The following is a 25,578-nucleotide window of genomic DNA, read 5'->3' on the forward strand; positions in this document are numbered from 1 at the left end:
CGCGCTCCTCGTTTCATCTCGCGTCTAGCCTGATTTACGTATATTTCTTAAACTATAAAAGATGAATGGGTTTACTATAATTGAAAATTATCATAATTTCTCCGTACAAAACATTAGTGTGTATGAGAAAGGTACATTAGGCTAGTTAGCTAGCTAGCCTGTTAGCTCGTCGTTAGCTACAATATTGAGCTAAATAATCCCTTTCTGATTAGATTGTGGCGCAATAGATTCACTACGGTTATATATATATATATATATAGTTTCTAATCCACATTTTAAAATACCAAATCAAGTGGTTTTGTAGTCTAGATAGTGCAGCAGTTAAAAATGTTAACAAAATAATCTCACTGATGCAGTTTTGACTCTCTTTAAGTTAATTGTCTTATTTCAACCACAGTCATTTTAAGAGTAACACCTGCCCTTTCGGTAGACATTTTACCACTAACTTAAGAGAGAATGTAGAAGTGTGCAGTTTATTTCAGAGTCTAAATTATTTTTGTGTGTAGAAGTGAGCAGTTATCAGCTGCATACAATGTAAGCTTTTCTGGCTCTTTAGTAATGCTGGGATGTTAATGAGCAGGCAGTTTCTAAACTGCCTGAAATACAACAAACAATCCTTATTTTCTAAAGCTATTTTGTCTACAGCTTATGCATTTTCAGTATGTTACATTTTATAATTATAACAAATTAATTTAGTCAGTCACTGTCCTGTGTTTATTAAACAAGGATTTTCAGCATTGGGATGTCTTGTACTAAGATCTCTGTTGCTGCTTAATGGGTAATGCAGAACTGAAGTATAAGTATGGTTAATGCCTCAGGGCCATCTGCTTTGTCAGAGTTATTTGTAATAGTCTTGCAAGCATCAGTTTGACTGGTTTGAAAATTATCAACAAATAAGTAATGCTTTGGACCATATGTCATTTATTTCCAGCATAACTGTTTATGACTTTAGCTTTCAGAGAGGAAAATTATGCCTGGACATTTTCTAGCTGTTGCTAAAACTTATGTATTATTTACATTCATTATATATTTTGAAAGAAGTCATGTTTATTGATACATTTCATTGTAAAAAAAAAAAAAAATTCAGTATGTTTTTTTTTTTATGTGGCTTTAATGCCAGATTTCAGTAAAAATCTGAAAACTGTAACATATTAATGCTGTTGCTATTATATTATGGATTATTTTATTTGTGGACTTTCCCTAGCAGGCACCACTAAATTTGATCATGTTTTAGATTGGGCTCTTTAGCTTGTGAGACTGCTGATTAGTGTTTAACATTGTCAAGCTTTAAGATTAAGAACAAATATGAATGCAGTACATTGAATAGCGGGTTTGCTGAATGCTCCTGTATTATTAGGTTTTGGATTGGATAATGGAAATACTGTGGGTTTGTCTGGAGGTGTGGATTTTGAGTGCTGTCTTCTAGTGGAGCACACAAAACGTCTGTGCTTCACTCGGCAAAGAACTGTTAAGCATATTATTTATGCTTTAATAAAAGTTATTTGTTTTTCCAAAGCAACCTGAGCTATGATATATATTTTAATGGTGAAGCACAGGTGCATGTATCTAATGTTTAATCTAATGTATCTGTTAGCGCTCTGTAGTTCTGTGAGGATACAAGCAAGGTGTAATATGAGTAAACGTTCAAGCATGAACGGCATGTTTACGTACACACATCCATCAGTCGGTATTCTTAAAATACACTCCGGTCTCGTGGACAATCTCTGCTGATTCATACCATATGACATCACTACAGATTAATGATTAGCAGATTATTGATGATTAAAACAAAGGTACTTTACTTTGTCATTCAGCTGGACTATTACTGCTTATAAATATGTTTGATACAAGTAAGACTTGTGTTTGGTATCAGTGAGTTTCTAGACACACAGTAGTACACAGAATCTTACTTGGGTTCAATTTCTAGACTACTCTCAGTTTCATCTGATATACGATGCGGTTTGTAGTTAAAAAAAAGGGTATGAAAGAAAAGTTGAAATCAAAAAAATGCTTGCAGAACAGAAGTGTTTGGAAACCCCATCTCATTCCATGTGTTTGTAGATCTGCTTCCTCCTGTTTGCAGTGCTGTACATCGTGTCGTACTGCATCATCTCACGCTACAAGAGAAAAAGCGGTAAGCATGAATAAGATACAGTTCTGTTTCTGATCAAATTGTTGTACTATTTAAATGCAGTTGTATATCTAAAATGTACTATTTATAATTATATTTGTATATTAATATTTATCGATATTAATATGTAATATTTATAACATCACAATACCCGTGAGAGCTCCTCAGATTTAGTGTCGATCAAATTCCTAGATGACAGAAGGGCAGGTTGTTTGGTTGCTTGCAAGCTTTTAGAGGGGTTACACGGTTTATAACTCCATGAGATCTTATAGTAATCTTTTGAGCGTTATCATAACTCCATAACATATGGTGCTGCCACCTCCAGCCTCCTTTACACAAACAGTTATGAGGACGATTTTAGTTCCTGATCAGGTCATGTCCTATCATTTAAAAGTAGCATAAGTAATGTCAGCTAACCCCCGTGGAGAGCGTTGAGCGCAGGTGAATCTGGGTTGTTCTTAAGACTCCTGTCTCTATATCTGCGCTGAGCTGCTATTGTGAAGCATGACTGTTAAGCTCTTAATGTAGAGGCTTTTTCAAGGGTCTGAATAATGAAATTTGTGTAATTAGTTTAAAGTGCTGTTCTATCAATCTCTTTCTTTTGTCTTTCTTTTTTAAATCCCCCCCCCCCCCCCAACCTGCATTGACTCTTGACAGCCTCCATCTGGCCGGTTGATTGTAAAGGTTTATTCACATGTTTGTGATTTATAATTTACCAGTATTGTTTTCAAGTAGCTTTTAGTTAAATGAAGACAGATCATGGTTTAGACTTATTAAAACATCTGTCATGCTTCTGTGACCTCTGTAGCTGAGGCTGTTTGTGTTGCAAACTCGCACTTCTGATAAAGATTGTCTGAGCATCACAGCACCAAGATCGTCATCTCTATCAAAAACTAAATGAGTTTAAATCTGTGTCTGGTTTATGCCTCTTATGCCAACAGATGATCAGGAAGATGAGGATGCCATTGTCAACAGAATATCGTGAGTTGTTTGATACTGTTTTTTTTTTTATAGTGCATTTAAAGGATGCAGTTATGTATCTTAAGTTGTAGTCACTTGTTTTTTCTTAATGTAACCCCATATTATTACATCTTTAACTTAAATGTGAAAATAAAACGAATTACACATCATTCATAATAATGTAGAAGAATTATTACCATGCTTTTCACTAACGTTTTACTCTGTTTGCGCCTTTTCTCAGTATGTACCTGTGTACATTCACACTGGCAGTGTCTGGAGGAGCTGTCCTTCTCTTACCCTTTTCTATAATCAGTTATGAGATTCTGCTCTCCCTACCAAAAAACTACTACATACAATGGCTCAATGGATCACTCATTCATGGTCAGTATCACAGCCTTTTTTATTTTAATATAATATGTGTAACTTCACAAGTAGGTTGTAGCCTACTGTCTGTCATGCATTAGTTGCATGACAGAAATAAATGCTTCTTGTGTTCTGCTGATGGCTTACTTTGTTCTTCTATAAACACATTATGTTATTTGTCCTTACCTTTGGATACTTTTAATCGAAATTAAAGTTTAAATTGTGTGTTTCATAGAAAGTGTTTGTTAAATGATTTGTGCGTTGAACAATGTAAACCGTATTGAATTTAGTTGGCTGAGGCCATACTCCTGACTCCTACCATTTCTAATAATTTGGGTACCGCTCAAAGTATTTTTCTCTTTAGCTTCAGTCGTGTCCACAAGGTGGTGTCATGTGTCTGTTTTTGGTGCAGATCGGGTTCTCTGTTTCGAGAGGAGTTTTAGGTCCCACTTTATGTTAAGTGGCCTTAACTACTATGTACTTACATCAAAAAATAAGTTCAGTGTACTTATTGTGTTTATATCGTATTGCAAAACACTTTTGATACTATTGAGGTGGGAAACGGGTGAGATGAAGCACAGGTTTGCTGCTATCGGCAGGTTTAAGGGTGGGGTAATGTAATTACAGAAATCTTACCAAATGATTTATTTAATTGTAAGTACATAGTAGTAAAGGCCACTCAATATAAAGTGGGACCCAGTTTTTTAGGTTGTTTCATATGAAAATATTTGGGGTTTTGAAAAAAAATGAAGACTAGAAGTTTGATTCTTGAACTCTAATTCACTTGTTTTGGAGGAAGAATAATCAAATCAGATTAGACAAAATGTTTAATGAACAAGGGATAGGGGATTGTTATCCAATTGATCAGATTAAGCTGAGCTTAATGTTGCAACGAAATGAAAGTTGAATGAACTGATTTGTCTTTCTTCAGGCCTGTGGAACCTGGTGTCCCTTTTCTCAAATCTCTGTCTCTTTGTGCTGATGCCTTTTGCTTACTTCTTCCTGGAGTCCGAGGGCTTCGCCGGTTCGAAAAAGGTATGTGGTCATGTGCGTTTGTGTGTTTTCTGCAAGCTTGAGGCTTTGTGATTATATTATGTACACATGAAGGTCAAGGACACATAAGATGCTAAAGACATATGTACAAACCAGTGCTCCCAGCACACCTAGGTTTGTGCACTTACTCACCCTCGGCTGGCCAAACACACACACACACACACACACACACACACACACACACACACACACACACAGTTTTATGTGTGACCCTTTTGATTTCAGCCACTCCCCCGCCCTAAAAAGATAAAAGTTCAAAAGCAGAGCGGTCTTAATTCTACAGCTCATTCAGCCTTATGTCATTAGTTACTCAAAGAAGAGCTGTCACTGGCGCTTATAGAGACCATAAACCAGCACACACACACTGTCACAATAGAGCGTGTGGATGAAAACGCAAGGGTGGGAGGGAATGCATCAAATTCCCTTCTGTCTTACTCTCATCACAGTTTGAAGTCGCTCCTGGTTTATATCCCTTCTGGCAAAGCTACTTAAAGATGAGTTGCTACTGTAGTTTAAGAGGGCTGCACTCATTTGTACGGGAGCGAGGCGTACTGCTTCGTTTCGTCTCGTTTGCACCATGACTGTTTCTAGCCATTGATCAACCAGAAACACAGGAGAGAGGGAAGCACTGCTTTATGTTGGCCTACACGTCTCAGAATGACCGGCGTGGCGTATGTGTGTGTGCGCATGTGTAGCAAAAGACAGGAAATGATCAGAAACTGCCGCTTGTATGAAAGCCCCCTGCTGATACAGGGAAGGGTGAAGTCGTCAACCGCAGAAGCCCATAAAAACAAGATTTCATGTTTTCTTTTTAAGTATAAAGTCAAATGGCCTGCTTGTGCCAGTCTCCATGTTAGATGGTTAAACGGGGACGTATATTTGGCAAATTACATTCAGTAACTGGAGGAAATGAAACTGGGTAGTTTGTTAAAAGCTTGTGAGAGCTGTAACTGGTGCATTTTATGGGGCAGTGTTTGTATTAGTACTTCATCAAATGTAATAGCCAAAAGCAAAAATATCTGCCGGGAAGGAAAGTGTGTGACAGAATTGCTTTCTATCTTTTATGTTCACCAAGTTTACATTTATTTGATCAAATAGTCAGACATTATTATTGGTAAATATTTCTACAATTTAAAATAGCTGTTTTCTGTTTGAATATATTTTATAATATTCAATTTATTTTGATATAGTATTTGAATAATTAAATTTCTGCGATGCAAAGCTGGATTTTCAGCATCATTACTCCAGTCTTTCGATGTCACAGGATCCTTCAGAAATCCTTCTAATGAATTAAATTCTCTTAAATTGATTAAAAGTGTCAGTAAAGACATTTTATAATGTTGTGAAAGATTTCTGTTTGAAACGAATGCTTTTCAAAAAAAAAAAAAATCATCAGCTGCTGAACTGGATGCTTCAACGGTTTTCAACACTGATAATAAAGCACATCAAATAACAAATCAGCATCACAGAATGATTTCTGGAGGATCATGCAATCATGTGAAGGATCTGAAGAATCATGTGGAAAATAAATAGCTTGGACGTCATATGAATACATTTCATTTTAAATTATATTAGAATAGAAAACAAAATTGTACAAATATTTCTCATTATTTCTTTCAAAAACAGTAAAGATCTTAATCACTCTGAACCTTTGAATGCACACACAAAGCTTGTATGGATGCTCTGGATGAACAGATATATGTGTAGCCTGGATCTTCAGTTCTGATTTTGTCCAACAGGTGGCAGGATTATGATTTCAGTAAGAAAGAACCTGATTTCCCAGTCAGTATAACATGAAAAAAAATTGAATGAGGAGGTCCTAATGGCCTCCTAATTCTCTAGGATGCACATTGTGATAGCACTAGTAAAATCTGTAGTTATTATATTATGTGTGCAAATGGACATCACCTAATGGATTCGTTAAGAACGACATGAAACATGTTAAAAATGAACACATCTTTCTCTCTCTCTCTGTGTGTGTGTGTGTGTGTGTGTTTGGCAGTCTCTTCCTTTGTAGTCCGTCCACAATAGGGCTGATATTTATTTTTGAGATGTGATTCTGGCTCCCAGGCTCTGCTTGCTGAGGCCGTGACACTGCGTATTTACTTTGCCTGCGCCCCTTTCTATACCTGTTTCTATGACAACATATGAGTCTCTCTGTTTTGATGGGAAAAGGCCAAACACTGGATTGAGTAATAGCCTCCATAGTCAAGCCTTAGAAAGCGTGAATATTTGGACGTATTGAGGTGTTTCTTGCATCAGCACTGTGCCACACTCTTCTGGGAAGAGAGGGATGTATTCATTGGACTTTCGCAGTGGATGTGTTTTAGTACTTTTAACAACACACTGAGAAACGATCGCCTGTTTGCCGCTTCAGTTTATTTCGGAATCATTTCTTCTTTTTATCACTCTTTTAAACCTTTTCTTGGCTTTTGACATCTTGCTGTTTGTGTTCTTGACAAAGTCCAGATTAGTTCTCAAAGGTCTTATTTGTTAGACACCTCATGCTAACAAGAAAAAGATGGTGAGACTGTGGGAAGAGGGATAAAAAGAAAATGAAACGCGCACACAAACTTCAAAAGTAGTGAAGTGCCTTCCTTAAGTCATATATCCTGTTTCCTCATCATTTTGACGGGCTTCTAACGTGCTAGTCAGAATGGCACATCAATGGTGTGTGTGTGTGTGTGTTGATACACAGTGATTCATGTCCCCGGTGTGTTCTGTGCTCTGTTTTGTGTCTCTGACACTGCTTTCAGTGTAGCAGAAAGCCGTGTCAGAAGAGAAGGTAATGACTACTGTTTTTGATGAGAGTTAGTAGTTTGTGGAGGGGAAACTAGACATGGTCCGGTATGAGATTTTGACGGTATGATAACCTCGAGCAAAAATATCACGGTTTCACAGTATCACAGTATTGTTGTTACAGCTCTGAAAAGTGTTATTTTAATGACTGGGTAAAAAATCAAATCAAATAAAAATCCCTGCTAGACACAATATATTTTGTTTTTGAGCAACATTCAGAATATTAGAAACAGTTGAATTAGTTTCTTGTTTTTCTTTGATTTATTTCCTAAAAAAAATAAAAAATAAATAAAGACTGACATCTTTAATCTATAATTAAAGCTATTTAATTCGTTATATAATTCATATACATGCTTTCAGCTTTTAATGTTGTCTTTTCTAAAATCTTTGTGTAAATTATTTTTTTGTTATTTATGTATTAATATGACTTAATTTATTTTAATTATTATTGTTTATTTAATTTATTTATTCCTATTTCTTTTCTTCTTTATTTTGAAGTCTACCAGGGGGTGGGACGGGTTGGGATGGGTTCTAAATTTGCACAGTCGCTTTTTGTTTTATACTACTGTTCCCAGAATAAAATTTCAATAAACAGTTGTTAACAAAAAACCTTTTCAGAAGACCATCAGCTCCCGTCAGAAACGCATTCATATAAACCCCCAAATCAGCATTGAGGATTTTCTTCCAATAGTTTGTGCATCATGAACAGTGAGGGATCTGCCTGCTGCACTATTTTTCTCTGTGCGTCTGTCTTCAGCATCTCTGGCCTGAGTTAACAGGCATTAACAGAGTATACTTTTGAAAGCTGTGCGGACGCGGCGCTGAATGTGAAGTGTACCCGGGCCTTAAGTTCTGCCATCCTACACACACATGACTGACCAACAGGTCCAACAGAAGGAGATGGGGTCAGTGTTACTCTCTACACTGCACTCAGCCTGAGGGATTCCTACTCTTTCAGTCTTTGAGGAGACATGGAAAACAGCGCATAACGCAGGAACGGTATAATGCAAAATATTAGTGGTTTTGAAACAATGACATTTTTAAATCACGGTTTACCTTGAAACCGGTAATCGGCCCGTGCCTAGGGTAAACCATAGTGGACAAAGGAAATACGCTGCATGTTTGTGAACATTTCTGTTGTTTTGTGTACAAGATCAGAGATCCGTCTTAAAGTGCCCCTATTTATGCCTTTTCGACTATTACCTTTCATGCAGTGTGTCATGTAGATGTATGTGAACATTAACTATCTACAAAGTTGTGAAGCCAACAGTGCACAATAAAGTTATTGTCTGTCAAAAAAGGTCAACTCTCTATTGCCTAAATGAGTTGTCAAAAATTTTAATCGTATTCTGTTACAGCTCTATGTCATGAAGTAACACATTTGCATAATGTCCACCCATGTTCTACGTCGCCAACTTGCCTGCCCACAAACACTGTAAAATTTCTGTGTGGTTTACATCATTTCAAGAAGACGATGTTAACTATGCTGTGAGAGTTGTGACACTTCCCACTGAGAAACGTCGTGCATGTGAATCTCTTGTCAATCAGCCAGTTCAACCGTTTCACAAATCACAAAGCACTGCGCCATCTGACCAATCACAGCAGTGAGGTCTCATGGAAAGGAGGGGTTTAGAGAAACTGATTCTTTGAACTGCTTCGCACGAGGCGTTTATGAATCATTTAGAAATTAGGTAAAATGAAATCTATATTCTGAGAATTTTTTCCACAGCTTTTTGACAGTTTTTTGACATGCATGTAAACTTGTCTTAGGAGACTAATTAAACAACATAAGCAAGCTTAAAAATTTCATAATGTGAAGAATTGTGCTTGTTGAAACTGCATGCAGACTTTTTTCAGGGGTTCTGTTTTTCCTCAGGAAAAGCTATTTTGTTTTCTTTCTTCTGATTGAGATGCACTAAACATTAACATGTAAAAGATGTGTCTTTATTATATTGTTATGCAGACAGTCATTTGGAGAATGAGAGCGAGAGAGAGAGAGAGAGAGAGAGAGAGAGAGAGAGCAGTTTGTGACCCTGATGCAGACTGAGGGTGTGTAAGGTCAGGGAGAGCCCTAAAAAAGCATCCATTAATGCAAACACTTGCATTTCCATCTATCTATATCCCCTTGTCTCTCTCTCTCACACATACATCCATTTCTTGGAAATCAACCTGATATATGCAGCTGTCGATTAGCAGCTGATTAGACTAAACTGCAGTGTGTGTGTATTTGAGAGGGAGAGAGATAGTGTGTGTGTGTGTGTGTGTGTGAGTGTGTGTGAGGAAAGGACTAGATGCTGAATATTTTAGAGTTACTATATTAAGCAGCGCTCACATTTAGATGGGCAAGAAAAGAAGAGCTCAAGGCTTCACTGGCTTTTCTGCCACCTCTCTCTCACTGTCTTAAAGACAGGAATGGTAACACTTCACTTTTAAACTCTACTCTTGCTTCCAAATACATTGAGAGGTCCGTAGTAGTTACTTTAGAAAAATGCTCTTTTTTTTTTTTGCAGACTGCAACAGTGTTGTTTATGAACGCTGATTCTTTAAAAGACGCTCAATCACAGTCCCAATATCAAAGTTTCAGAGTCCACTGATTGAAGTCTGATATGAGGCAGATGTTGTTCATCAGGACGTCACTTGGAGGTGCTCTAGATTCTTAATATCATGAAGGACTATTCAATTCTGCACATATACAAAGTGCCTTGAGGATTGAGACAGGCATGTGTATATGAATCAGTGAATGTAGACACTTGAAAATGTGTGGAACGGACCGTTGGGTTTAAGGTGAAGGGAAATAATCATAATGGTCAGATCTGCAAAATGTGGTACATGCTTTCATCTCAGTTTGTCATTGTGAATGACAGACGTGTAAGCTACCATTTAAATGTTTGAACAAAGTCTCTAATGTTCACCAAGACTGCTTTTATTTGCTCAAAAATACATGGAAATATTAATATAGTGTATTAGTACAAAAAAATCTGTTATTTGAATGTAATTTAAAATCTAATTTATTCCTGTGATGGCACATCTGAATTTTCAGCATCTTTACTCCAGTCTTCAGTGTCAGTGTACTAATTCGCTGTTCAAGAAACATTTCTAATTATTTTAATGTTGAAAACAAGTCATGTTGCTACACATTTACATACATACATACATTTAATGCATCATTGCTGAATAAAAAAGTCGAAATTTCTTCCCCCAAAAAAGCCTTACTGACCCCAGGAACTGTGTGTATGTGTGTGTTTTCTGAAGAGTGAAAGATCAGACTCCTCACAGTGTCGCAGTTTACAAACACTTGCAGTCACCACCGTCATCAATCTGTAGGTTTGGGGGGAACGAGGAAATCAGAAGTGGGGTTAAATGCCACACATAAGCCACTTACAGACCGAGAAAAAAAACTCCTAATAGTTTCCAGATGAGCCTCTGGAGTTAATCTCAGACAGTAGCAGCCACCTTTTTCATTTTAGCCGCAAACTCTGACCGGACATGGTAATAACTGTTCATATAAGTGCGTGTGTGTGTGTGTCAGTGACTGAGAGAGAGGAAGGTCATTAGTTTCTTTGTGCAGCTGGTGACCTATTGTTGTGTGTGTGTTTTGTGTTGGGAAGGGGGCTTGACATTGAGTCAGTGTTATAGGAAAGTCCTGGGGCTTCCAGAGCTAAATTTCCAATTAGAGCCTCATTTACACCTGCTAATCTCTGTGTGTGTGTTTGCGAATCACTCCTGGTTATAGTCAGCTTGAAAACTTTAAAGAGGGTGTTTTTTGGTTTCAGGGCATAAAGTCTCGAGTGCTGGAGACATTTGTCATGCTCTTTCTGCTGGGTCTCCTCATCCTGGGCATTGTATGGGTGGCGTCTGCTCTCATTGACAATGATGCCGCCAGCATGGAATCGCTCTACGGTATGTCTCTGAACCCTCCTCCTGCGGTTGTGGATACATGCATGTGATATAATCAGTTATGTATTGATCTGTGGTTTACTGTGCCTGTCACGTTCTCTTGTTCTAGATTTATGGGAGTTTTATCTGCCATACCTCTATTCCTGCATCTCTCTGATGGGAGGACTGTTGCTGCTTAGTAAGTTAATATGAATTTTTTTTCGTATTTAGCCCTTAGTGGGCACTGTCACTTCCAGTGCAGTGAAGAGTATGAAAATTGTAAAGAAAATTAAGTTGGACGGTTTTCAAAGAAATAAACTTTTATTATTTGGAGAGCAAGTGTTACTACAATTTGCTGATTTGAGTAGAACCTCCTCTACAGCTGGTTGAGCATCAGCCTTTTTGAAAATGTATGATATAGTCATATAGTCACGATTAATCCCTCCTTTTGTTCTTTTAGTGTAAAACACTGTGGAAAACACAACTACATTTTACTTGGGAATACTTTCATGAATCTCATCGGCAGCGGTAGCTGTTTTGTTGGAATGATACCTGTAATTAAAATGGCTTAAAATATATTTTCCAGATCAAATAGATGCGAGTCAAAGTGGCATACACATTAAAACGCTAAAAATATGAACCAGGGCCAGGACTCGATTAAAAAAATGTATCTAATTAATTAGAGGCTTTGTAATTAATTAATCAAAATTAATCGCATTTTAATCGCACATAAATATTTGATCTGAGAACAGTGACAAGTAATTTTTTTTCACATGGATTTATAGTATACCGTTGAATAATGACTGAATCCATAAGCTTAAGCAACAAAATATTTTTTATTTTTGTTCAACCAAGTCTAGCAGACCAGTGCAATTTTTGCCATGAAGTGTAGCAATGGCATATTTAGAAACAATTTAGAAATAGTACATTTCAGAAATTCAGGAAGCTTATAGGTGCTGGAACCTTCTGTAAAGTGTTTTTTTTTTAAGTAAAACACAATACTGTCAATTACATTCAGAACATTAGAAACACTGACTATTAGAAAACATCTCTCTGTTGCTTCAGAGGCCATAACATACTAAGTGCAACTCTCAACAACCTTGGCCAAAACAATAAAGAGTTCAACATAAACTGTTGCACCGACAAAATAATACATAGTTCAACATAAAGTGTAAAGTCCACGCTAGCTGCTATATGTTTTGCGTTGAGGTGATACTTGAGGCTCGTAGATGTGCTGCGGTGATATGCGAACGCTAGTTGGTGCTCCAGTATAATCGGTCTGCCGAAACTCATCCAGTGAGAAACGTAATATCACCCACCCCTGCTTGCCCTGAGAATGCCTTTTTCCTTGTTTCAGCCACTGCTGCATAACAGAAGTTAAATACATTTGAACTAGTTCAATGGTTGCACTCACACTCTTGTTTTAGAAAAGCATAAATGAGTGTGTGTGTGTGTTTAAAACAGCTTCTTGTCTCATCTCGCCAGTGTGTACTCCAGTAGGACTGTCACGCATGTTCACAGTGATGGGACAGTTGCTAGTTAAGCCAACAGTAAGTACTATTACACAGTCTATGTGTGTGTATGCATTTGGGAAGATCCACCCTATCATTCTCCCTCACACCCTCTCCCTCTCTTTCCCTGTCTGTATAGATTTTAGAGGATCTGGATGAGCAGATTTATTGTATACAGCTGCAGGAAGAGGCCTTGGAGCGTAGACTCAATGGTGAGTGGTTTTGTTTTTTTGCATGATGGGCAAATGCAAGGTTTATTGCCTGTTCGTATTATTTTCTGTATAACCCGAATGACAGCGCATTATTTGCATCTGTAACCTCTAGCATTTATTCTGCTACAAATGTTGTTCTCCGTTGAACCACCTTATCATGTTTTCTCACTTTCTTTAACTCCGTCCTTTACCGGAAAAATCATACCCATGTGCTCCAGTGTTTCCTATACAGGATTTTGATTAAATCAGATACGTAACTGGTGAAACATCATTAAAAATATACTTCGAAGTTTTTAATTCTCACACACATTCGTCTTCTTTTAGCTGACATTTATTCCCATACACAAACATCCACACAATGCAGGAAGTGTTCATGTTTAAAGCCAAACTAGACTTTTACTTCAACTCAAGCACACAACAGAGTGTACAGATGCCAGTCCACACAGAGCATGTGTTTTTCTATTGAATTCACGGAGGTAAGCTAGATCTAAACTGATAGTACCCAGTTGCTCAACTCCCATGGATGATTTTCAATAGCCTCTCATTTGGTTGTTTAGTTCTGTAGTGTTGGCCCGAAAGGCGGATTTGCTTTGAACGCCTGATAAAGTAATTGTAATCTGTTTTAACGATTTTCGCTTCTTTATGATTGCTGTTTGATGTGCAGCACATTGGCAGTCACTGTGATGGGGTGACAAAAGGCCACTAGGGACGTGGAATGTGATTTTGGCAAAGCTCAAGAACTCTGCATTATAGGAAGGTCTCGCTCAGGCGTTAAGTAGAGAACGAATTTACCTTATCAGGAATTTAAGGAATTTTCATTCTTTTCTTCCTTCACCCCACAAATGCAAAACCTGAGGTGAAGTTGGGGGGGAAAAGAGTTCAAGAGGAAGCTTTTTTTTTTCTCTTATCTGTGTTCTATCTAATAACAGTTATCCATCTGAATGTAACTTCATTTAGATCCTACATGCCTGCACATGCTCTATTGAACACCTTTGATATGGGCTAATAAGTGTGTTAGTTATTACATTAATGCAGTGATCTGCATCTCTACTTCATCTCATGTCAGCTTTACTGTCCTGACGTTGAGGCCATTAATACAGGTTAAATAAATTGTTCTTTTTTTAAATGAGAAGTATCTGAATGCATAAATGTAGTTGTATGTATTTTGCTATATGTGAATGTGCGCTTTTTTATGCACTGCGAGGGAGTCTTGCAACTGAGTGTGTTCTTTCATACCAGTCTGGGTGCAGGCATTTGTTTGTCCTCTGTCTTGGCTCTTGCTATGCTTTTCTCTGTTGCCCAGATGCGCAGTGGCAGGGTGACCTTGCAAAAACTCTCCTCGGTACCGGACGGCTCTCTGCTTTGCATAATTACCACTGACGTAATGCAGAACCGGCTGAAGTTTCTTTAGAAAACAATGACATCATCTCCTCTCCTTCTGCCAGCATCCCTGCCACAGAGCATCACCTTTATCACCTTAATTGAAGGGCTGTATGCAATCATTGTCTAATCTTCCTGAAATGGGGACAGCAACAGTTCTCAAATTATTTTTTTTAGTGTTTTATTAGTGTTTCTCCCCACCATTGCCTATGTCTTCAGATTATGTCATATGTTTGTCATCAAGAATTAGGTTTTTAAAGGAATTAGGGTAGTTATTTATTGATAGTTTTTTGAATGCACTGTATAAACAAAACTAACTTTGTTTGCAAATATGTAGACATGATAAAATGCAGTACCTAATTAGTAGTTATTAATACTTTTTCTTTAATATCAGTATCTTTCAAGCTTCTGAAAGGTTAAACTCGGTTGTTGATTGAATTCTGAGATCAAGTTGCGCTCAAACATTAATGCAGGCTTGCAGGTGATTGTGGAGGGGCAGGGTTTAAGCAGACTAAATGATCTCAGTCCGGCATATGACAGCTCTTGTTTAAGAAAATGGTATCGGATGGGTATATGGGTTCATGTACTCGCCAGAATTGGTTGTGGTATCGGAGATATTTCCGATACTAGTATCGGAATCGGAACAACTCTACTTTTTTTAATGAAACATAGATGGATGAGTACAACATGCATTTAGGAATTAGATGGTGAATTTTCATTTCATGCCAACTTTAAAGTGTGAAAACACTGGTCTTAATAATCCCAGGAAATCACACTTTTGACAAAACGATCCAGATCCATTCAGAAGTCTTAACAGTTGTTCTTTCTCTCACTTGTAACTCACTTCTTGTTAGCCCCTCAGGGCAGCCTTGAATTCTGCTTGGCAGAACAATCCAGTCCTGATCAGCTAAAAGTGACACTTCCTATCTCATTGTGCTCACAGTTTTGGTTTGAGGGTACAGATTTTCCCTAAAAATCACCAGTATAGACAAGTAGACGATCAGGAACACACCTGCTGTGTTTTTTCTTTCTTTCTTCTTTTAAAAGATTTCTTTATGAACCTTAACCTCTACCAGACAGGGCGTGTACATTCATCATAACAGCAATCCCGTTTTGATCAAAGTGATCGACTGCTCAGCCTCATGTCGGTGAAAAGATGAGAGATTGTGTTTTTATTGCATGCCAGTAACGGTGTAACACTGAACTAATTGCTGCTGATCTGCCAGTGTGTGTCCCCCGAGGCTGTGCAAACCTTTCCTCTGCTTTGAGGAGCAAACAAGCCACTGAAACAGTGAGAAAAAAAATGAATGAAATTGATAAATAAGAGCTAAATGAGACAGAAGTCTGTGGTTTTCCTGGAGAACCCCTCTCTGGTTTTGCCCTCTCACTCTCGCCTCCTGACACACACACACACACACAGACTCAGTGTTCAGAAGAAACCTCAGTCCCTTCTTCCGTCAGAACCAGTTGCAGCATGCACACGTCTAGCCTAGACTCTGAACTACTAGTGTCGGGGGTAATGCGTTCTCAAAGTGTACTTCAGTTCTGACACAAACACCCGAATACTTAGCTGACTTTTCAATTAAATCACTTTTTCAAGTGACTAGTGATGAGATTTTTTTTTTAACTATAACATTTATTACTCCCTAATACTGTAGCTCCAGAAGCCTCTCCATTATCTCTCTGTCTTGAGTCTCCATCCTGATACTGTCAAGTTTCAGAAGCTTTTAGTTCTTGGACCAGTATATCAGAAATGCACCTGTCAGTTATTAATAATTTTGCTCTCAGAGTATGAGGAACAATTATAAGTCATAATCATAAAATAAATGACAAGTGACCATTATAACAGTCCACCTTTTATGTTCGTTATAAGCTATTTTTGACAATTAGGAAAAAGCTTTAGAGGCAAAACATACCAAAACAAACAAGCAAACATGTCAATGATTTAATGTAATTAATCCTTAATTACATCTTTTTTTATTATTATTATTAATAATTAATAAGCATTTTAAAGGACTAATGCAATAGTATATTTTTCAAAGCATTGTTTACCAGCGCTGTTAACCACATGTGTGGGACTCGTGATATTTTCTTAACTGTTGCAGATGTTGAAAATAGTTAGAAATGGTTAGAAATAGTAAGTGTTGAGAATAGAAGGTTTAATAGAAATGTTCCAGTGTATACTATAAGGCTGAGCTGTGGTGGACATTGAGCTCACTTCGTATGCATTCTGATATTTAATTGCTACCTCCACAATTTTTACTTTCAGTAAATGAATGCATTTTCTTTCTTGACAGATTTTCTGACAAACGATATGATTATATTAAGTAGGTACTTGAGTTACAGTAATGATAACAACGCTCAAACCACTGATTTATGTTCACATCCCTGATGTTTCCTAGGGGTTTTATCTTTTTACAGAAGCTCTTAATAAAGATATCCAAAGTAAACCGAATGATAGTATCTTGGTTTCATTTCTTCTGCTCTCTCTGTCTTTCTCTAAAGCTCCTCCTGTCTTTGTCCGTCTCTCAGGTACAAACTCTTCTTTCCATGGAAACTCTCAGCTCCATCTCTACAAAGAGCTGGACAACATTCGCAATCAGAGGAACAAACTCGGTAAGAGATGTTTTGAACAAAGTTTAATGAAACTAATTGAAACTCTTGATTCTGAACTGTCAGTTTCAAATATGTGTAGGCTGCAGCATCCACTCCTCCTAATATTGTTGAGTTGCAAAGTGTGTGCAGATTTGAGTGTGAACAGTCATTTGGAGTGAAGCCAAATAGGGTATGGCTGTATCATTTTCGACGTCAGCCTGTGTTTTGGGTTGTTATAAATGATTCCAGAAAGACAAGTAGTTGGAAGGAGAGGAGGCCACAAAGGCACTTAGGATATTGGCATGTGCTGCAAACTTTATTGTGGCTGTCTCTCCAAGTGCGCTCATTAATTTAGAGGCAGCGGGGTGCATATGTGGGGAACCCTGCCAAGCTCAGAGCCAGAGCAGAATCAGAGCGAGAGATGTTGGGAAGGTGAGGGTAGAGGACAGAGCAGCACAGAAGTGACAGACACTGGGATTGAGATGAGTGTAGTAAGAGAAGCCCCAATATTTGTCACTGTCCTGAACTATATACTGAACCCTCAGTACTACGCTTACATAGATGTGGATTTACTCAAATTTTTCTATTTCCATATATTTTAAAATGTCATTTATTCCTGTGATGGCAAAGCTGAATTTTCAGCAACCATTACTCCTGTCTTCAGTGTCACATGATCTATCAGAGATATGCTTCTAATATTTGCTGCTCAAGAAACATTTCTTATTATTATCAATGTTAATAACAGTTGTGCTTCTTAATATATTTGTGGAAACTGCACAGAAGCTTTATTTTTTTCCATATCACTTTTGATCAATATGATGCTTCATTGCCAAGTAAAACTATCAGTTTCTATCCAAATTTCACTGACCTTAAACTTTTAAACACATGTACTGTATATGTGTGAGACTTCACAATAAGTTTAATTTGTTAACATTAATTATTGCACTTCATAAACTGACAATGGACAATACTTCTACAGCATTTATTAATTTAGGGAGATGTTAATTTATACATAGACTACTACATTGAAATATTTTGAGCTAATTTTATTTTATGTAATAATACATTTTAACTTGTTCATTGCTTGTTCATGAAACTTGTGTAATGTAAAGGTTGTTGTTATTTTATAGCTTTGCTAGATAGAAGATAATCTTTTGAAAATCTGTATTAAACAGATTTGTCATTTTACTAGTTACTCTTTTTCTTGGTGTGAAATCAGACACACATTAATGGACTAATTAAAGGGATTGGGTATCATTTGCTCAGAGTTAGTTCACTGTAAACATATGTATTGTCCGTACTAGAATCGCTTCTTTCACCCTCTCTCCTAGAAAGGAGAAAGAAGGCCTCAGCCTGGGAAAAGAACCTCCTTTACCCCATAGTGATGCTGATCCTGCTTGCTGGAACGGTATGCAGGGTTATCATAATCAACCACAAAGCATGTGACTTGATGCAGTTTATTTCATAAGTTGGTTTGGTGTTTCTTTCTATCGTTTATAACTCTTATGTTTGCTTTCATCCATGCTGGTTGCAGGCGATTTCTGTTCTCCTGGTTGCCCTGAACATTGTGTACTTGCTTGTTGATGAGACCGCTTTGCCAAAGGGTTCAACGGTAAGAAACATGCAAGTCAACAAACTTGAAAAGGTAAACAAATACTCCGCTTGTCCTTCACTTGTCTACCACTTCAGTCTTGCAAAAATCATGCTTTGCGTCGGGACACACTGAATTCCAGATATGCTCAGGTGTGTGCTGTAGAAGAAAAGGCAGGTCGAGATGTGTATCGTGTCGCTGCTGTTTGATGCTCTTTATCAGAGTTGTGCTCCCGTTCGCTCCGCTTGATGTCATTTCAAAAGCACTCACGCACTGTACGTGTGTGAAACTCTGGACACAGCCCTCATTCGTCTTAACTGGGGGTTTCGAATACTTGGCCGAGGTCCTTTAAAGCTGCAGTAGGTAACTTTTGTAAAAATATATTTTTTACATATTTGTTAAACCTGTCATTATGTCCTGACTAGGGCTGCACGTTCTCAAGTTTTTCATGAACCGTTAACCGAGGCCCTTAGCGGTTAATACTCGGTTAACCATAGTGTGCCATAGTAACCATAACCATAGTAATTTCCGGACATTGGCCGAAAAAAAAAAAAAGGAATGTCCGACAAAATTTAATCTCTCCGGTCAAATTGTCCTATTAAAACTGCCTAATAATGCCGCCCATTAACACAATCTGAATTTGAGAATAAGCCTAAAATGTATAAGGCAAAAGGTAACAAGCAGACTCCGCGGCCGCCTCGCTAAGGCTATGACTATGACTATGTTTGACACGTACAATATTTGAAAAGCGATAATTATTTATTTATTTATTTAAATTACATTTATATCTGAATTTATGTCAACCTATAGACTTTCAAATATCAAAATGTCATGAATTAATATGTATTTTTGTACAAAATGACATATAAACATATTTTCCTATTATACTTTGCCTGGAAACGCTTCCAACAAGGCGTCGGTTCTATTTCTAGCATGCACGCGTCGAGCCGCGCGTCTCACACAGGCAGTCGACAAGCTCTAACCTGTTAACATGGGAACCGAATTAAAAACAGACACGCCACGCAGCTGAGATGCTTTCGCCACGCATCCAGTGTGTCCTGACCGGCCTAATGATGCCCGGGTGTTGGCTGTTGAGATTACAACAACGAGGTTGTACTTGAAGTATATCTAAGCACTGTATTGCAATACTTGCATTTTGCCCCGTCACTCGTATTAGCCCGCTTCATATTAGAAAAATGACTTCTTCTTGTGGACATTACAAATGTCTGGGAGCGCTCTGGCGATCTCTGGTGGTGCAAAAATGTATTACAACTAAATTCAATGCACGCCATTGACGTCACTTAACCGAGCAAAATGTTTCACTCGGTTACACAATTTTTAACGGTTAATCGGTTAACCGGTTAACCATGGACACCCCTAGTCCTGACAGTAGAATATGAGACAGATAATCTGTGGAAAAATCAAGCTCCTCTGGCTCCTCCCAGTGCTCCTATTGCCATTTGCAGTTACGGACCGTTCCCGGTAAGAAACAACCAATCAGAGCTGCGGATAAGCAGATAAGCGAGTACACCATGAATCAATTTTCCAAACCGTGTTTTTGGCTTGTCCTGAATCACTAGGGTGCACCTATAATGGGTGTTTATATTCTGACTATTTTAGATTGATTCGGGGGTACCGCGGCGGAGTAACCCAGTACCTTTGTGATTCTTCATAGACATAAACAGAGAGAAGTAGTTCTGGCTACGATGTTCTTCCGCAAGACGCAAGCAGTTCTGTTTATTAACCGCTAGAGCGTCAAAAGTTACCAACTGCAGCTTTAAGTCAAAGCTCTGTAATGAAATCATCAATTAACCTTTGCGAAGACCACGTAAATTTTCTCTTTGACAAGGAAATTAGAAGCTGCGGCTGGTTATACATGGATCCAAGTCAATTTACCACTGATTTGAGCTTGGACAGGTAAATAGTTTAACAGGTCCATGGGAGCGGTTACATCATTTCCTGTTTTCTTAAACGTGAACATTGTTTTGTTCTCACTCTTTCTTTGCTCTACAAGAGTGCCCAGTCCCCATTCTAATTATTTTATTAGTGTCGATGTTTGCCTTGGCATGACGCTTGACTGAAAATCCCCCAAATTACACTTGTCACATTGTTCAGAGACGAAGGGCCCTCTTGACAGGCTGGTTAATGGTTTATGCGTTTGATGAGCTGGACTGGTGCCATGCTTAAGATCTCATGTAACCACCACAACCCAGCAGGGGTGTCTGAACGCCTGTTTGATGGTTTTTACGTCGGGTTGGGATGTGGTGTGTGTGTGTGTGGGGGGGGGGGGGATCAGCATTCCGAAAACATACTTAAGAGAGAGATTGATTGAGTTCAGGTAAATAGGTTAACGGTGAGACCGTCAGATACGGCAAGGCATCGTAAATGTGGCTGTGAGGTAAAGAGATCTAATGCAGTGGCACTGATTGCAGATCAAACTGAAGTTGTCTGATGCAATGTTGCTAATGACGGCAATAAAAGTCTTCTTGCTGTCATTCACCATAGATTCAGAATCACTGTCGATGCTAAAAACAGCCTCATTAATGTCCGCTCCTCATCTGAACCCGTATCTCACGTGTCATATGGAGCAGAAGGAGTGATGGAATGAGAAACGAGATGAGAGGGAAAGCGAGAGAGATTGTGTTTCTCTTTTTGACTTCTGAACCTTTGACAAGAGTCAACAGATGACAAGTAAATATCTTTCTACTAAAAAAAAAAGAAGAGAGAGAATGAAAAAAGGCCTGTCTAATCCATGATTGGTTTTTTTGGTCCTTTTTTTGTTATTATCCTTCATCAGAGGTAGTTGAGGCACATCAAAACATGTAGTGTTAGTTAGGACACACCTGAAGGAAGGTGCACACACCGATATCCTTCAACTCAGCGCCAGCAAACACCTGACACAGCTCTGAGCAAAAAAAAGGAGATTTGAGATGCCTGTCCAGTTCAATAGTATCAGTCAGTTTATGATAAGTTAAATGACAGTAAAGGATGGATGTGGAGTGAAACGGCACATATATGATCAGTGTTTTGTACGTATATGTTTGATCACATTACCAGATTTTCCCACTGCACTACAACCTCAGCTTCTTGCTAACTTTATTTTGGCTGGGTCACATATATAACAGTTTGAGTGTTTGATGATATTTTTGGAGCAGGTGTTTAAGTTGAGCTTCTCTGGTTTCTTCAGGCCTGTCATCAATAACAAGAAGCAAGACTGACATTATAAAATCGGCTTCAGATTTGATCTAATCCAGTTAGAAAGATCATCATAAATATTTTTATATGCTCCGTTGATTTTTAATTGGTCTGCTGTCAACCACACATCGTTAGAATGAGAGTGATGATTGATTTTTATTTTGTATATATATTTTTTTTACTTGTCAAGGCCAGACTAAGGTTGTTTTACATTGATAAATCGTCAAATAAATGTTGGCTTTTATTGTAAAAAATTCCAATCCAAACGTTGCGATCACATCAATGACTTCAAAAGATATTCAAGGCCTGAGATTGAAAAACGTTGTTTGCTAGCACATTTGTTTTCGTTTATTTTTTTCCACATTTTGCTCTTAATTTTTGGCAGCTATTCATTCTGAGCAGCCTCTTGCTGTAAGAGCACCATTGCTTCTTTTTTTCCTTCCTTTTTTGTTTTTTGTTTGAACACCTGCTCACATATTATGCGTGTGTGAGCGGCGGTGAATTTAAAAAGATTTCTTTCATCTGCTTCCATTCATTACTTCGCCAATTTCACTCTGTCTGTCCTCATTGGTGAGAAGGGAAACTTCACTAATCTGAGCTTTATATGTTTTATTTCTTCATAATAGCGTTCACTCAGAACAGCTCCAAATATTTTCTGCTCTCACTGCCTGAAGCACTGAGGTGTCAACACTGAAGTCTTATTTAGATTACACAGCTTCGGTTGTAACAGGAGCCTTTGCATTGAGTACGTCGCTAAAACACGTCCACTGTATGCACTTAACCCATGTAAGAGCATCAACACAGTCCAGAACCTCAACCGGTGCCTTTGCCTTTATTTTGAAACCAAATTTTCTTTGGGTGGGAAAAAAATCAGTTTATGAAAATAACCATTGACTAACTTTCACCATTTGTTTCTGCAGGAGAGAGATCTTGGCAATGCCTCCTTATCCACATTTGGAGTTGCCCAGGCGGTTATTGAAATCGTTCTCATGTTGTATCCTTTGCTGAGTGTGATACTCTAATGCTGCCTGAGTTTGATCACAGATTGTGTGTGTTTAGTGAAGGGACTCAAAGTTGTTTGCTTATGATTGCTGCGAGTGTGTTCTAGAGGGAAATGTTAGTGAATGGTTGGACTGAAACAACTGTGTTAGTCTTAACTGTTGAACAGTTATCTGTTGGTCTCATCTGTGGTTGGCTTCTATAGCCTTCGCATCTTTCAGGAGCTCACCCCCAGAAAGGACGACACTACCATGACGACGGTAGGATCTGCAACACTGCTTCACTTTTAAGGCTTGTTCACACTAATTTAGACTTTAAGTATAAAACATTTACAAATTGTCCATTGTTCCAAATCTCCTGATTTTGGTGGCGAGTCAAATTGTTCCCAATCATGAGAAGTTGAATTCTTGTCATCCTTCAAAACGTTTGTATATCTAAATGTGTTGTTATGCATCTTGGGGGAAAAAAAAGTTCTAACCTCCCCATTAAAAAAAATGTATTATTGCATCGCAACATTTTGTACTTAATGTAAAGGAGTTCAAGGATATGCATTGTTTTATTTTACTTTTATAAATCTGTTATTCTTTTGCAAGATCATTTAGCAAATCTTTTATCATATATTTATTTTGGAATGGTGGAAATGTTTCTTAGTGTTTTTTTTTACTTTCTTGTAGATCATCGGTTGCTGTGTATCCATTCTAGTGCTGAGCTCGGCCTTGCCTGTCATGTCCCGAACACTTGGTAAGGTCCATGTGTGCACTATCCTTTATAAGCGTGTGTCTATTTCCTGGGTTACCATAAACATTGCATTAAGTATGTGTTTGTGTTTGGACACCACCATTTTTATACATTTTCCAGCTCCACTGGTGTGTATACACACACAGGCAAACTCATTTCACTGTTAAGGAAGTTACATTCCAGCACAAGAATGGATCGAGAAAAAGGACAGACGAGCAGCCGTCACAATAGCTGCAATAAACAACACGGCAAGCTACAGACAGCTGTTCAAATAGCTTTGGGTATATGTGTGTGTGTGAGTGAATGAGTGAGTACAGTGACTCACTGGGAGCTTCAGAAAAATATCAGTATTTCTGCTGTGCTATACACTGAATTGAAGAAAAGAGAGGTTGCATAAAGTAGGTTTTATTTGATGATCAAAGAATTTCAACAACTTTGGTCATACAGAGGCTTAAATTAAACAAATTAAAACACATTTGCTATCAAATAGACTCAAACGCCCCTGGTTGGAAAGATTGAAGTCCTGCAGAAATACTCAAGGGTGTGTGTGTGTGTGTGTGTGTGTGTGTGTGTGTGTGTGAGACTGCAGGAGCCTGTTGAAAACGTGGGAAAGGCAAACTGACTTGTGTGACAGCACTGACTTTTACACAGATAGTTAACAACTCTCACCCTAAAACTCTCATTTTTAACAATATTAAACGCTTGATATTTTTTTACTTCAATTCTGAGAAGTAGGTTACTTGGGTATCTTTATTTCATGAAGGCGTTAGAAGGGGTCACCTGAAAAAGGATTTGCTTTACTTACATTAAGAGATTTGAACGTGTGAGAGAGCCATTCACCCAAAGTTTTATGCCATTGTTTTAATTTAACGTTGCTTTGAGTGACTAGCGGTTATAGACCTTTTTGTATCTAGAGGACTACAGTCAGATGTTATTAGATTCTATGCAATTCATTTACTCAAGACAATGGTGTGAATTTAACCCGCGCCAAAAAAAAAATCAGGCATGCACAAGAGAAACCTTTTGACATAACATATACATTTCCACGTGCATATTCAAATAACTAGATGTATTCTGTTTTTAAAATCTATCTTTTTACAGTTCCCTTTACAGAGTACAGAAATTGGTCATCAAGTCCAGAAAAGCTCTTTTAATTAAATCTGATTTGTGCACTATATCCTACTGCAGTTTTTTCTCCTTTTAGGACTGGCGGATAAAACTACAAGGGATTTATTTAGGTGAAAAATAGAGAAAAGAAATGAATGGGTCTAACTAATGAATCCATTTCACGTTTTAGGTTTGCAATTCAACACTGTGTTTATTTATTTATTTATTTGCATTAAATAGTGGATGTTGGACAGACAAACGTTTTTTTAGTTTTTTTTTTAAGCTGGCCGGTCAGTCTGAAAACTTAGGATGCATATGTTTGCCCACGAGTGAAAACTTGACCCTTTTTTACCACTTTCAACAAGCCTTTTTTGATGATGCTTGAGATTTTGAATGGGAAACATTGAAGTTGTTTTAAGTTATCGTCAGGATTCAGCCTGTTGTACCAAATGTTTTATTTAGAGGAAGTCCAGAAAAAGCTTGAGTTATAGTGTTATTTAAAGGAGCACCCAAAAAGCAGGAGAAATAGGAGAGAGAAAAAAAAAAATCCTGCCCAATAGGAGAAACCATGAAGAAGTTAAAGGAGGAAAAAGGAGGTAGATTGTTCCTTTTTGAAAGATGACGCTAGTTGAACTCTGATCTAATTGTGATTTAAAGTGCTTAATTTGTTGTCAGTGTTTGAAAATGATTATTTATTTAATATTTCTGTCTTCAGACAAATGTTACAAATCTGGGTGTGATCTGAAACATGAACATGAAAGTATTTTCTATATAGTACTAATATGAAAAAGAGAATCTGTATGCTAAAAACTAGAGTGTGTCTTGTTTTCTGCAGGAATCACAAGGTTTGATCTCCTCGGGGACTTTGGACGATTTAATTGGCTTGGAAATTTTTACATCGTACTTTCGTACAATCTTCTGTTTGCTGTGGTAACCACATTGTGTCTGGTCCGAAAGTTCACATCTGCTGTGCGAGAGGAACTCCTCAAAGCCCTCGGTAACTCCATTCTGCTAGCACTTCCTATATTGTAGTTTAATCTCCAAATTTCTTTCTTGTCTGCTTTTTCC

General features: G+C 37.9%; 1 protein-coding gene across 4 annotated transcripts in view; it reads left to right on the forward strand.

Annotated features, from left to right (window-relative positions):
• LOC113051665 (limb region 1 protein homolog) overlaps positions 1-25,578 on the forward strand; it is a 29,671-nt gene that overhangs the window by 264 nt on the left and 3,829 nt on the right. The window contains exons 2-16 of one of the 4 annotated variants that reach the window (XM_026215592.1): positions 2,062-2,134; positions 3,073-3,112; positions 3,333-3,472; positions 4,386-4,489; positions 11,080-11,206; positions 11,313-11,381; positions 12,647-12,732; positions 12,833-12,905; positions 16,818-16,901; positions 18,212-18,288; positions 18,415-18,525; positions 22,587-22,660; positions 22,835-22,925; positions 23,340-23,406; positions 25,346-25,507. In XM_026215592.1, the coding sequence (XP_026071377.1) occupies positions 2,062-2,134; positions 3,073-3,112; positions 3,333-3,472; positions 4,386-4,489; positions 11,080-11,206; positions 11,313-11,381; positions 12,647-12,732; positions 12,833-12,905; positions 16,818-16,901; positions 18,212-18,288; positions 18,415-18,525; positions 22,587-22,660; positions 22,835-22,925; positions 23,340-23,406; positions 25,346-25,507 (1,378 nt within the window). The remainder of the gene's footprint in view (positions 1-2,061; positions 2,135-3,072; positions 3,113-3,332; positions 3,473-4,385; positions 4,490-11,079; positions 11,207-11,312; positions 11,382-12,646; positions 12,733-12,832; positions 12,906-16,817; positions 16,902-18,211; positions 18,289-18,414; positions 18,526-22,586; positions 22,661-22,834; positions 22,926-23,339; positions 23,407-25,345; positions 25,508-25,578) is intronic. The other 3 variants (XM_026215594.1, XM_026215593.1, XM_026215595.1) reach the window with 3 other exon arrangements.

The sequence above is a fragment of the Carassius auratus genome, chromosome 32 (genome assembly GCF_003368295.1).
Source record: "Carassius auratus strain Wakin chromosome 32, ASM336829v1, whole genome shotgun sequence".
NCBI lineage: Eukaryota > Metazoa > Chordata > Actinopteri > Cypriniformes > Cyprinidae > Carassius > Carassius auratus.